We start from the raw sequence: 15,023 nt of genomic DNA on the forward strand, positions 1-15,023 counted from the left end.
TGGGCAAGTCATCAGCTACATATATACCCAAGCTTCTTACAATCATAGCCATTAAACTCAGTCTTGGCACCACAGAGGGGCAATCTGCGAATCTGGGAGACCCACTAAAGTTGATTCTGCGAATGTGGGGGGCCACCTGTATATTACAATTAGGTAAATACACACACACACACGAGAGAGAGAGAGAAAGTAATATCACTCTAATTCTGCTCAGTATGTCCCATTCCATATTTTCTTTTATCCCTGTTTTACTTCAGCTATACTTCTGTCAGTCCTTGCTCCCCTCAGTAGTGCCTTTATTCCTAGGATCTGCGGTGTCGAGAGGAGGAAGTCAGAAGAACTCTTGTGAAGCAGAAACAAATTGCAGAGCAGCTGAAGCAGAGAGAACAGGAACTACACCACAGAGAAATGGATCTTCTTCAGCGGGAGATCTCCATGGCAATACAGCAACAAGCACGGCCAACTCCGAAGAAGCGGAAAGGGAAATTCAAGAAGAAACTGCTCACCAGGTCACACCAGATATCTGCACCATCAGGTAAGTGAGAGCTTATGCTGAGTTTATTTTTAGGTCTCATGTTTATATCTGGTTGTTCTTTGATATTGCTGCATTTACAGAATCAAAGGCATGGAGGTGTGTGAAGAAATTAGCTTGTTTGGACAGGTGTCAGAATGTTCCAGATAACTTTTTAGGTACCTATAGTTCTGATTGAAAAAGGACTGTATTACATCTTCTTTGTGTCACATATCCTGAGGCAATTAGAAGACTTAAGATCACCCGATGGAAACTGGTAATTTTAGCCTCTTTTGAAATCAGCAGAAGTCTGTTACCCAGGAATTCATCAAATATGGGTGAGTCTGTTGTGCTGATTATTGTCTGCTGGTACTGTAATATAAGTCCAACATCCAGAGCTGTGAAATTGTTTTGGAGATGCTTCTGCAGGTGTCATGTCTTGTGAAATGAGCCATTGGACATAATAGGTACAGAGTGTTGGGAAATGATAAGCAAGAAGATAGGGAGAAGAGTTAGAAGATGGAGAACTGTTGATTTTTTTTATGTGAATAAATGTTGTGCTGTACTGTTATTAAAATAATGTCATGTGGGTTGGGAAGCTGTTTTGCACACCAAAAATCTTTTTTTTTATTCATATGTTTTGTGTGATTGCTTCAACATTTAAGACAATAGATAACCCAGGTTCCTCAAGCACCATATTCGTTTTGACAGTTCTTGAATTTAGTTTCATATACTGCAGGTGTAATTTAAATATAGACAGGACTCGGTATGTGATCGGTTGTTTTTTGGAAGACCAGAACACATACAGTACTGAAAAAACTGCATACCAATTAGTTACAACATAGGTTCAATGGGAATATGTCAGGAAGCCAGCCAGAGTTATTCCTATGTTACTTTCTAACGTTACACAAGACCAAAACCAACCTCGCTTCGGTCCAGAGCCATCTAAAATATCACAGCACTGCCACACAAGTCATCCATATGGCACCGGATATCACTGTGACTCAAGCAAGCGACCCAAGTGCAAACAGTTTACTGGTAGGTGGGGAGGGGTTGGTGAATGCAGCAGCTATGACTGACAGCAGATGATTGCAATATGCACTGTGTAGACAAAAACAATACTCAAAAGATCTGTCCATCTACAGTATCTATCTATTGCCAGACACCTTAATCCCATAAGGGGTGGCCAAAAACAAATAGCTTCCATGTTGCCCTGTCCCCAGCCATTTCACCACTCTCCTCACAGCTCACAGCCCCCTCCCTCAAAGGATACGTAGTATATTTTCCCCCATCATGGTGATCATCAGATGGGAATGAACCAGTGGTCCTGCTGAGACTAGGTATAAATATGAGCGGTCATTTCAGTAGGATATTGGAATGGGGGCATCACATTCTGGGCTTTGCCTATATTTGAATCTATTCATCAAACCATTGTCATATCTTGCAAACAACACTGTGGCCATAATTTACTAATCCATGGAAGAGCAAATACAGAAATGCAGTATGTTTTGAAATGTCCAGTTTTCAATATATACTGTATAAAGGCATGTTCTGGTATTATTGTTAGGTACAGTACTGGTAAATCATTATCAGTTTACACACACATACAATGTTAAATGTATTCACATGGAATTCAGATTTCATTTGATTTACATTCACAATTTGCATTGAGATTTTACATGTGTACTGCACCATGTATGTGTTGTCTTGAATGTTTATTGTTTGTACATAGACATAGACTTGACATTGGCATGTTCTTCTTGGAATGATTTTCTTTGTTGTGCATAGTATATATAGGAAGTACCCATGGCCCCAGTCTCCCTGAATCTGTAAGGTATGTATGTCTATAGGATTTGCATTATTACAGTATTACATGTACCAAGTTTTGTATCACTCACAGAGAAGATTGAAATGAGTAGGTTTTCATTAATGTCTACATTACTGAAAACCTACTCATTTCAGCTGGCTTGTAGAGACAGTAGGAAATATAGCTATAGCTTCCTGTACACTAGGAAACCATTTACTATGCTGGATGGGAACCATGTAACCAAATTTTTGTGCCTGGTGGTTTAGTGGGCAATTTAGGCGCTTCAGTCAGATTGAGCCTGTGCAGGTTTCTGTCCAAGGGATGGTTGGGGTTTATTGTTCATGTAATACCATTTAGGGATGAATAAGGCTGGTCACTCTCCTCTTAATTGTCAGGACCAACTTGCCTAGTCCTGGGCTCCTATGCACTGCATGGGGCAACACAGGATTAGCTGATGGATGATGGTATATAAAATTCAATGAATCTGTAAGTGTAATCTTTATTAGGAAAACCAGAGGGAGTAATGTATTTGCCATACAGTATTAGGCTTATCCAGATCAGCCTCATGGGTCTAGAGGAAAACACAGAGGGCATGATTGTAGACACTTATGATTATGTTATTAAAACTGAGTGCAGAAATTTGTAGACAAACCTTGAAGTTACAGTGTTCACTCTTATTGCAACTTTGAAAATCTGAAACAGTTACGGTAGCTGTACAAGCAACCCCCCATTTTCACAGGCCTGAAACTCAGTGACCCCTGCTTTTTCGCGGATTTTCCCCCAGTAAAAATAATTTGCCCTAACCGGAAATTTATATTGGCCATACCCATAAAATGCTTATTTGTTATTAAAGTTTTTGTACAGTGCTTCAGTATATCCATCATCAGCCAATCCTACATTGCCCCATGAGGAGTGTTGTAGCCCGGGGCTAGGCAGTTGGGCCCGACATTTAAGACGAGAGTGACCAGCCTCACTCATCCCTGAGTGGCATTACATGAGCAATCAACCCCAACCACCCCTTGGATATAAACTTTCACCAGCTCAATCCGACTGGAGCGCAATAATTACCCAGTAAACCACCAAGTGCCAAAATTTGGTTATATGGTTACCACCCAGCGTAGTAAATAGTTTCCTGGTGTACAGGAAACCATTTGGCTTGTCACTCAGTGTAGAGTCACCCACAGGCAGAAGGAAGAGGAAAGAATGAAGGAAAGACAGAAGAGGGAGTGTAAAGTTACCCGTTGCGATATTTTATGCTGTTTTCTGGTCTCAGATACGGCTCTTTAGGTCTGTGCACACTGCTACGGTGTCAGTGGCAGTCAGCAACGTCAAAATTAGCCTTAATTCTTATAATCATGCCCATTTACAGGTATTTTTTATTGAAGTAAATTGTATGGTGCACTGTGCTACCATAGGGGCATTTTAGGGGGGTGCATCAAAATTACATGGAAATTCCAAATTCATGGGAATCTGTGTCTCCTAACACCCACAAAATGGGGGGGGAGGGGGTTGCCTTTATTCTGTTTTAATTAATGGAATTAAAATAAGATAGAAAAGTCTAACAGTTTTATATTTCATTGAATGATTAGTAATGAAGTGAAAAATTTATTGTGGATGTGGCTTCCCCTTTTGATCTCAGGCTTAATGGTAGGTCTGTTAGGTGTGTTAATCCAATCTTCCTCCTCTGTATTACAGCATCCCTTTGTAAGTCCACCAGAAATTCAGCTATCGTGTTGTCTAATTAGCCAGACCCCATTATTCTGAAATTCATCAGGCACCAGTTGCATGTATGTGTGACTTATTTTGTTTTTATTTTTTGGTATCCCTGTACTACTTACATACTTCAGTAGTCATGATGTAATGTACTCTTTGTAGTCAATTGTTTCAGCATCCCCCCCCCCCCCCCCCAGTATTTTTAAAACGAGAGTATGCACAAATTTTCACAAGTTCATTCACATGTCATTGTGGTTTATAAACTTACAGGGAGGCAGAGGAAGGCAGTTTTCTTGCATTAACATAGGAACTGGAAAACGTAGAGAAACATCACATTAGGCTGTTATGCTGTTTTGTGACTGTTTCCAAGTTATGTAAGTCATTTGGTAGTTTTTCAGTTAGGGAAATGTAGAGCAAGAAAATTGTTTTGAAATTGAAGGATGCAGAAAGGCTGAGGAACCTAGCTACTTTTCAATGGAAAATTTTGATTTACTGTGTTTATAACCCTTCCTTATATTCATGTATATCTACTGCTACCATTGCTACTTTTACTATAATACCATACTACTTTTCCCCAAATGCAGTTCACAGTTGCAGATAAGCAATTCAGGACTTTCTTATTGCATTAATCAAGCTTAACATCAGAATTAATCCACTAATATGCATGCTGGCTTATCTGTAACTTGAATCTTTGGGAAGACTTCAATGTGAGAATTGGTAATCTCTCATCTACACTTGCCGGAAAGCTAGGGGTGGGGTTAAATGCTCAGTGACAAATGGAATTCAGGCAGCACATGGTACTTAATCTGTTTACTCGTTCTGCTTGAGTACATGGTTTTTATTCTCTTGTTGCTGGTTTCAGAGGCTTTTTTTCAGTTCAAGAGAATACGTGGATATTGAAGGAGGTTGATGAGAGCTACATTAACACCACCAGTTCCAGAACCCTCTACCAAATTTATTTAATTGCCTTAAAGTTGCAATGATAAATGATTTAAAAACATATATATATACATATATATATATATATAATATATCTATCTATCTATGTATCTATTGCCTGATGCCATAATCCCGTAAGGGGTGGCCATTTGACTCTGAGTTATTTGTTTTACAGGGAGGGGCACTAACCCTCCACCAACCCACTTGTTGACGCATAGGGAGCACGTATGGTTTGGTTATATGGTTACCACCCAGCGTTGTAAATGGTTTCTTGGCTTACAGGATACCATTTGGCTTGTCACTCAATGTAAAGCCATCTGTAAAGGAAAGAAAAGCAATAAGAAGTGACAGGAAAGATGGGAGAAATAGGAAGAGAGGAGGGCAGGCACAGAAAAAGAATGATAAAGGCTAAGGAAGAAGTAGGCAGCACTACATCAAGTGAGTGGATGATGGTCACCACCACCAACCACTATATATATATATAGAGAGAGAGAGAGAGAAAGCTCTCTCTCTCTCTCTCTTTAGCTATATATATATACTGTATATATAGATAGATAGATAGATAAAACAGTATAATTTTAGTTTAATGCGATTAAGAGTGTTTTTTTTGTTGTTATGTATTTACTATTAGAGAAAGCATATGACAGGGTGGATAGACAAGGATTGTGGAAAGTGTTAAGAGTATATGGAGTAGAGGGGAAGTTGTTGAATGCTGTGAAGAGTATGTACAATGGTGCGAAGGCTGCACTGCGTGTGGATGGTGAACTAAGTGAATTTTTCTCTTTGAAAGTTGGGTTGAAACAGGGATGTGTCATGTCTCCATGGTTGTTCAATCTGTACATGGATGGGGTAATAAAAGAGGTACAAGGTAGGGTATTGGATGTTGGAGTGGCCCTGGTGAGAGAGGATAGTGTTTGGAAACTCCCTGTACTGTTGTTTGCAGATGATACTGTGTTGTTGAGTGAAGACGAAGGGGAGCTGCAAGGCTTGGTGGATGAGTTTGGGAGAGTGTGTAAGAAACGGAATCTAAAGGTGAATGTAGGGAAGAGTAAAGTGATGGTCTTTGAGAGAGGTGAAGTCAGTGAATGTACAGCAAGGTTGGATGGTGAGGAATTGGAAAATGTGAGTACGTTTAAGTACTTAGGTAGTGTGATGAGTAAGGATGGAGGTTTGGAGGGTGAAGTGCTTGAAAGGGTACAGCGGGGAAGAAAGGTTGCTGGTTCTTTGAAAGCAGTGATAAGAAACAGGGAAGTGAGCATGGAAGTGAAAAAGTTACTACATGACAGTATTGTGATACCAACTCTAACGTATGGAATTGAAGCTTGGACGTTGTTGGAAGGACACAAGTCAAGAGTGAGAGCAGTGGAAATGAGTTATTTAAGAGGAGCCTATGGAGTCACATGGAGAGACAGGCTGACGAATGAGGATATAAAGGAGCGTTGTGGTGTGGATGTGGATGTGATAGGAAACGTTATGAGGAGCACACTGAGGTGGTTTGGCCATGTGGAGAGGATGGAGGGTGAAAGACTGACAAGAGAGTGTATGTGAGTGAGATGGAGGGGGGAAGAGGGAGGGGGAGGCCGAGGATGAGATGGAGGGATGGGGTGGAGAAGTATATGAGAGAGGGGTGTGTGAGTTGGGAGCAGGGCAGTGAAATGGCGGGGGACAGGGCGACTTGGAGGTGATTTGTTTGTGGCCACCCCAAATGGGATTGAGGCGTCTGGCAATAGATAGATAGTATTTAGTATTTGCTCCCTGTGCTCTATCTCCCAGTTGCTGAGTACACAGTTCAGATGAGAATGTTATGATTTATTAGTGTATGGTGAATTCCTATCAAATATCAGTACCTTTTTATAGAATCATGGATGTTATTAATGGTATTGATATGCTGAGCATTGAACACTCACTTTAAGATAGCAGATGAGGGGAACATGATGAAGGGAGAAAGTTCAGGTAGATGATGGAAAACTTAAGGATTGAGGGAATATAGAAAATTAAAAGGAATTAAGTAGAGTGTCATTGTAGTTAGTATGAATGAGATGAAAGTGTACAGAGATTATTACCTGTACCTAGAGAAACCGTGACAAATTTAGACAGGAGATGGGCCATAAGCATACAGATTGTGGTAAGAAGTGAATGCAAGAAGAAAGTTTTAGCTCTTGGAATGAGAGTAGTGTATGTGAGAGAGAAAACAGAGACAACAGAGGAATGAATTGAGTGAAAAAAATGCAGGAATGAGAGAGGATAAATTAAGACTTTAAGAGAGAAGTGATCCTGAACTGAAAGGAGAAACTGAGAAATAAGAAGTATAAAGGAAGAACCGATGGGAAATATAGATGCTACACAATAGTAATTCCTCACTGAGCATGTGTTAAGCACAGAGTTTCACAATAAAGCATTGTACTGGGATCATTGTGCCCCATTTATTTGTACCTATGGTATCTTGATGTAAAGTGAAGGGTTGTGGCTACCACAGCTCCCACTATCACCGTTACCATGATCATCGTTGTCGTCATCATCATTGTCGTCATTGTCCTCATCATCAGTACCTTCCCCTTCCTGGGAACTCCCAGATGGGATGACTTTGACATCTTATTTTAATGCATAAAATTTTAGGATCTATAGTCTGATTCCCGCCCGCTTGCGGCTTAGGTGTGGCCCGCAACTGTGGACAATGGTGCCACGTTTCCCCAACTTGCGATGTGAAATGGAAGCTATTTATGTACAAGGCATCACAAATTCGATAAATTCAGATGAATAAAACTTACACTTGTGTATTTTGATGGATGAATCAACAGTAATCTTATTATGCATAAAATATTTATACAGTCACACACAAACATGGCATACATATTGTACAGTGTTGCTAAAAGATATTGTAGTCACTTTTAATGGTTTTTAGCGTAGTTTTTGGGTGGGTAATAATATCACAGTTATGGATATAAGATAATGAGCCTGAAAAAAGAAGAAATATGCCAATATCCAAAGTAAAAGAAATAATTCATGTAATTCTTGTGAGTGGCAATACTTACACACCCATCTGGCCTAAAATAAAGTACCGTAGACCCAACCATAGCTTGTACAGATGTTGCTTGGGAAAAATGCTCACATTTACTGGCTTTTACCATAATTTTAAGGGCGAGGAATAATCACATTTATAATCATAAGCTAATATGTAGGACAAAATAGTAGGCATATGCCAATACCCAAGTAAAAAAAAAAAAAAATTATTCATTCGCGAGCGGCAACACTTCCACACCCAGTCGGTGGCGTTGACAGAGAGAGAGAGAGAGAGAGAGAGAGATAACGGTATAGAAAACGTGGCAACACTGTACACAGACGCGGGCCACACCACAGTACCAAACGTGCGCGAGGAGGACTATAGGAACAAAGAAGAAAACAAACCTGAGAGAACAGTCATACAGTGTGCTCAGTAGAAGGGGCCATCCAGTCATTCACATACCAGTCAAGCCATCAGAAGTCACTCCATATCAGCACTAATATCTTCTGCACATACTGTACTTTTTTTTTTTTTTTTTTTATATATATATATATATATATATATATAAAATAGATGCTCTTTACAGAGACCTGTCAGGTTGTCAATCTGTTGATTATCAGGTAAAGAAAAAATTGTTATGTGCTTCTGCATGAATACCTCATCCCTCCATTTGGATCCCGTGACAAATTCTTAGCTTCCTCAACTTTTCTACGTCAATTTCTCACGCACTCACATATTCATCCACATTTGGTTTACTATGCCTCCTGTCAAATTCAGATGCACTCGGGTATGCTGTACTTTTCTCACCACCACCCAGTTTATCATATTCATTATACTGTATTCTTAAAACTATGCCATCTAAACACACAGTCCTACTCTTTTATCGTTAGATCTCCTGACTCTGCACCTGTCATGAATCTCCCCCCTCCCCCCACTTTTTCTTGCCAGCTCTGTGCACCCTCTACCCCCCCCCACACACACACACAAGGCCAAAGGTCATAAAGCAGACAGTCCTTCAGTGGTAACACAAACAAAGGATCTCTAGGAGCACCCAGTTAAAGTGGCTGGTTTCCTGCAGTCCACTGTGTTCATAATGAGATGCACCTGGGGCCGCAACAACAAAAACAATAACAGTCCTATTTCCACTGCTCATTCTTCACTTGGCACTTTAATACCATGCCAAAGTCCCCTAACCGTATATTAGTATAGGTTCAAATAATTTCATACAGTCCACTTGTGGTCTCTGTGACCAGTTCTATGTTTAATATCAAAATTACTTTTCTTCCTTGGGCAACCCTACTCTCCACTTCTTTGACATATATACCTCTTTCTCTGTTACAGCACGAAGGTGCTTTATGCAGTTCTTCCACCAGTTCAAGTCTTCCTGCATTTCTCAGCACATTCTACTTTATATCATCTTTCGCATGAATATGTTAACTTATAAAAAGTTACCGGTAATCTCTTCCACTGAAATAAGGCCTTCACATTAAGCAGTTATTACTCAAGTGATAGTTTCTTGGAGCTTGTATACATTGTTCAGTGAGGAATTTCTTATATGTTGCCAGAAAATGAAGCACAAGATAATATGAAAGGAAAACTGGAAACTGGAGAAGTAATAACTGGTGTAAGTGGCGAGAAAATTGGAAAGTGTGGCAGTGCAAAAGTGCGAATGATGTTCTCTGCTCCTCTCCGGTAGATTTCCGGCATCACATCACGGTACAGCCGAGCGCCGGGGTTGTGCTTAACCCTGCCAGCCCCGACAGTCCCCCAGGCTCCCCTAACCTACCCCGGCTCAGGGCCATTGCATGTAAGTGATCTATCTCTATCTCTCATATTCTTTCTTCTTTCTTATTATAACAGCTTGTACTTTGTTTCATGTTTTCTCATTCATTCATCTTGTTCTTTTAGACCCTCATTCCTCCACTCAAGTCTTTCTCAGACTTTGCCAGTAACATTTCATATACTTTGACTGTCTCTCTTTCTTGGGTACAAACATAACAGTTGCTGTCAACTCATGCTCGGAAAGTAACCAACCATAAGTTGCTTCCAAAGATGAACACAGTAAGATTTTTTGAGAAAGGTATCTTTGCTTGATTAACTTTTGTGGAATAATCATATGATTTGATGAAAAATAAACTTGGTTCATAGCTTGGCAGTAGTACTTCAGTATCTGTATTTTTTTTTTTTTTTTAATTTATGGAGCTCAAACCTTGGTATGTTCAAAATAAATTGTTTATAATTGTGGACACTAGTTGTTGAGATTACATAGAGAACTTGTGGCCAAGCATGACTGCCCTCACCACACCAGGTCTTTCTTACTACCATTACAGGCTTATGGTTACAGGACCAGTGATACCAGCACTACACAGTATATGCTTTAAAAAATTTGTTAAAATATTTCTCCACCACTGTATTATACAGAACAGTGTTTGTTGTATCACACAATTCTGTATTAGAGGCACAGTGTAGAAGAAGAAAAGGACATCATTAGGCATCACTGTGTACCTTGAATTATGTATCATGTAACATCTTGTTCCCAGTTCATTGCCTAATGTACTGTAGCTGTAGAGTAATTATTATATTTTATAAAGTATTCAAAGAAACCATAATTTTGTGGTTGCAGTGCATTTATAAATACATGCATATATTTTGCATATTTTTCTCGAAGTTGTATCGAGATACAGCATTTACAAAGTCTAATCGGAATATATATTTTTATTTTAGTCATAATGGAAAACTTAAATGTAGCTGCCACTTGCCAGCTGCTTATTGGTGATCCTGCTCTATTGTGACACATTAGGTTCAGTAGAATTTTGAGTACTTTATTCATCACTTAGTGTGAACACTCATAGTGAATGAATATGATGAGGGTGGAAAAGAAGGTCAGTGTAGGCTAAGTATTGTGTTTTTAGAGGAGGAGAAGATAACATGTGAGAGTGAAGTTTTGAAAGTGGACAACAAATAGAACTAATTACAGTAGTTTGGAAATACTGTACTGGTAGATGGGTAAAGTGTATATGGAGATGTATAGCACCTCTGTAAGGTACCATTATCCAAGTACTCAATGTTTTTTTGATGCCCGCTGCTACTTTTTTTTTGGAGGGGGGGGGGTGATGGGGCATGAATCTTTCCTTCTTCAGTAGGGGGAAATAGGATGCTGCTGCTGCTTCTGATGATGATGAAGCATCTTATCCATGTACAGTATTCTTTGTGTTGCACAAGAGGAATAAAAGTGGACGAATAATGTGCTAGAAACTCTCTGTTGTGTTACTGGTGGGTTGTGGTAACCCACGACCTTGCAGTTGCATTTCAACCTACCCATGTTGTGTGGAAAGGAAATGTAAAACCAAGAATAATGATGATGATGATGATGATGATAATGATAATGATAATGATTTTGATGGTAATACTGCTGCTGCTTCTGATAGCCAGTGTCAGATCCATCTGACATCAATAATCAGCCACTGTTTATTTTGATACCTACTGCATCATAAATACTGGAATTACTGTATATCATTATTATCCGTATCCAGTCCCCAGTTATTTCTGAGCTGTGGATGCTACCAAAAACAGTTCCATCTTGACAAAGTCAGGGATGAGGAGTGTGCTTATGAGTATGCAATGGTACTCTCAGATCAGTTTGAGGTGCACAGTACTGTTGAGAACCCTGTTGAAGGATATGATTCTTTTAAGCATGCTACCCTGGCAGTAGCTGATGAATGTGTTGGAGAGCACCCAAGCTCAGGGAGGGATTGTCTTGCTGGGGCATTGGCCGCAACTGAGGAGAGTGATGCTGCCAGATTGGCTGAGGATCAAGAGCAGCACAGACTTCTGTCTCAGTGGGCACAAGTTTTGCTGAAAAGAGACAAACAGAGGTATGTCATGAAATTCACTGAGGAGGTGGAAGGCTGCTTTCATGCAAAAGGCCTTCTACCTGCTTACCAAGTCCTGAAGAACCTCCACTCCAGATCCTGCATCTCTGGTTAACTTCTTTTGGATAGCAGATGGACGGCTTGTGTCGGGGGTGAGTGAGTATAGGAATTGTTGGGCTGAGTGCTTTCAGTAGCTGTATATGGCTGAACCTCCCAGTGGAGAACTTCTGTTGGCTGGTGTACAACCATTGACTGCTTTCCCACTAATTGATGATACCGGTACCATGCCTTCTCTAGAGGAAATCTAGCAGGTAGGGGATAGGTTAAGTGATAGAGCAACTGGTGTTGTGGCATCCGTGCAGAATTGATCAAATCTGGGGTGAAACATGACCAGGGCATTACATGCAATTATAGAAACCATCTGGCAGACTGGTATTCCTCCTGAGTGAACAGGGGTTTGGTCACCCTTATCTGTAAAGGAAGGTGAGACTGTTGTGACTGTAATAACTACTGTGATATTACAGTGCTCAGTGTACCAGGCAAGGTTCTTACATTTTCCTGATGCATATCCAGGACCATTTGCCAAAGTTTTAGAGGCCTGAGCAGTCTTGATTCATGCCCAAGAAGCCTACAGTTGAGTGGATCCTAGCCCGCCATCTTGAGTATTGACAAGGTCTGCTTGAAGCTTATGTGGATTGACTCTGTAAATCAGGAGGTATTAGGGGTATTGGAACTCCTGTGGCTCTGTTGGATCCCCGCAGAGATAATTCAACTGATTGCTGGCCAGTATTCAAACACTGTGAGTGCTGTCAGATGTGGAGGGGGGACCAACCTACTTCTCTTTAGTAAGTACAGGGTGTAAGACAGGGATGTCCTTGCTCACACACTTTTCAACACATGCATGGATTGGGTACTTGGCTGGGCAGTGAGTCAAAGCCGCTGTGGAATATCAGTTAGCAATTTCAAGGTTACTGACCTTGACTTTGCCAATGGTGCAGTTATCCTGGTGGAGTCACTGGATGTACTACTGAGTGCCCTTGAGGAATTTCATGAGAATGCGAAGCCATTGAGATTACAGGTCAAGGTCTCTTGGGCCAAGACCAAGGTCCAGGCATTTGGTGACATGTTGAATGAAGCAGTTCAGTCAGTCCAAGCATGTGATGAGAATGTGGAAGTCTAGGAAAGATTCACTTATCTTGGTAATGTAGTCATAATAATGGTAGGTCAGGTGATGAGATTTCTTGTTGCATCAGTCTGGCCCACGGGGACATTAATTCACTCAAGTAGAGTATTTGGCATTGTTGATATTTGTGTAGGAAGATAAAAATTCTCATCTTCAAGGCACTGGTGCTTCCTGTCTTACTCTGTGGATGAGAGGCATGGACAGTAAACAGTGACTTGAAACAGCAAATTGGCTTCTCCGGTACTAAGTGCCTTTACAGGCTTATGGGACATCACTGATACAAATGAGCGACTACTCCATGTGACTGAAATGGGGCCTGTTACTTGCCGCACATAATACGTCACTGCCAGTTCCAGTTATGTGGCCATAGGGCCTCTTTTCCTGAAGTTGATTCTCCTCACTGGGTAATCTATGATAGAGTTAACACTGGGTGGAGGAGATCAAGGGGAAGGCCACAGAACTTATGGCTGGTGCAGGTTGATTGCTTCTGTAGAGAGATAAGTCCCTCCTGGAGGGCTACACAAAGAGACCCCCATGGATGGAGTCGGTGGGTGAATGAGGGTATGCGCTATGCTATGTTTGCCCCCACATGATGAAGATGATGAAATAAGGATTGATATTTAAAATGTGTGCCTAAATATATTTCTAGTAGTGGTGGTGGTGGTGGTGGTGGTTTTGTTGTGGCCCCAGGCTCATCTGGAGGTGTCCTTCTTCTGATATCTGTGAACATTTGTTTTATATGAGATTGTGGAATGTGCAGTTTTACATTAATATGTATTCGATGTGAACATTGTGGTGCAATATATGACTGACTTGTGAAATTAGTTCCCTTAAATTTTGGGTTAATTATCTGTAAGTTGGGCACACAGGTGAGCCTTAGTAAAAATTATGGCTAATGGAATTAAATATGCCGAGAATACTGGTAGATATCAATTTCAGTTGACTGAAAGTGGTTTTAAAGGAATACTGTCTCTAATGCATAATTTATGATTTATCAGTCTTCATATTAAAATATACAGTATTTGAAATCCAGTATACCAAGCCAAAGAGCAAAGTGATGTAGCAACTGTGAAAAATTCTCCACAAAGATTTTTCTTCAACATTTTTATTTTCTGATGAGTTATATCAGTTTTATTTACAGCTGTGGTGACCAGATTTCTTAAATGTGTTTATACTGATTGACTTATAATGCATGCACACAGTACAGTACTCAATTTGAGCCTAGTGTTTTCATTTTGTAATTTTTACTGATGTTCAGAGTTGCAGTGTACTGTGGCTGTCAGAATAAAGTAGGTTTACAATATTTAAAATAGTATTAGGCATTGGTAGCCACTTATTAAAATTTTTATAAATATGTAGCACAAACAGAACTCATTTAATTTAATTGTTGTATGATACATTATATCCAAAATTGTTGGTGTACAAAAGTGTACAGTAGTGGTGGAAACTGTAACATCTGTAGCATCTGCAAACTCTAATCAGTCATTCAGCTCCTCCCCTTCTTTTCTCCCCCCCCCCATTCCCCCACCTGCCCCTTTCCCCCCTCCAGTAATACAACACTTGAAGTGGCTGTTGGGGACAAATTGTTACCTTGCCCCCCGGTCCCCCCCTCCCCCCTACCTCAGAACAAGTGAGTCCACCTATCACTCAGTCGGTCACTACAGTTTATCATAGTCCGCCCCATTTTTCCCTTCTCAGTTAGTTGCAAGAAATGTGTTCTAGTTTTTTAGAGATTTGGGTAGCTAATCAGCCCACAGTATTTCCATTTAACTACCACTGTCAGTTTGTGATCGAACTTTGTATGCATTTTGGACGTTTCAAATACTGTAATTGGTGGACCCTGTCAACACATGACAAACTACACATGGTATGCCTGTGGGGTAGTACTGTGTGACATTGCAAGATAAATATTGTTGATTTAAATTGATGGTTTTAAGTCTGTTTTATTATAACAATTGGCAAAAATTAGTTATTTACCAGTACTTGCAAATTAGTAA

At 40.3% G+C, this 15,023-nt stretch overlaps 1 protein-coding gene across 1 annotated transcript in view; it reads left to right on the forward strand.

Moving 5' to 3' along the window:
• Positions 1–15,023, forward strand: part of LOC145392088 (mitogen-activated protein kinase kinase kinase 11-like) — a 393,639-nt gene that overhangs the window by 290,737 nt on the left and 87,879 nt on the right. The window contains exons 7-8 of the mRNA XM_080266543.1: positions 307–535; positions 9,668–9,778. Of these exons, the coding sequence (XP_080122669.1) occupies positions 307–535; positions 9,668–9,778 (340 nt within the window). The remainder of the gene's footprint in view (positions 1–306; positions 536–9,667; positions 9,779–15,023) is intronic.

Source organism: Coenobita brevimanus, chromosome 21 (genome assembly GCF_032717465.1).
Source record: "Coenobita brevimanus isolate Jiangsu-jjx chromosome 21, ASM3271746v2, whole genome shotgun sequence".
Taxonomy (NCBI): domain Eukaryota; kingdom Metazoa; phylum Arthropoda; class Malacostraca; order Decapoda; family Coenobitidae; genus Coenobita; species Coenobita brevimanus.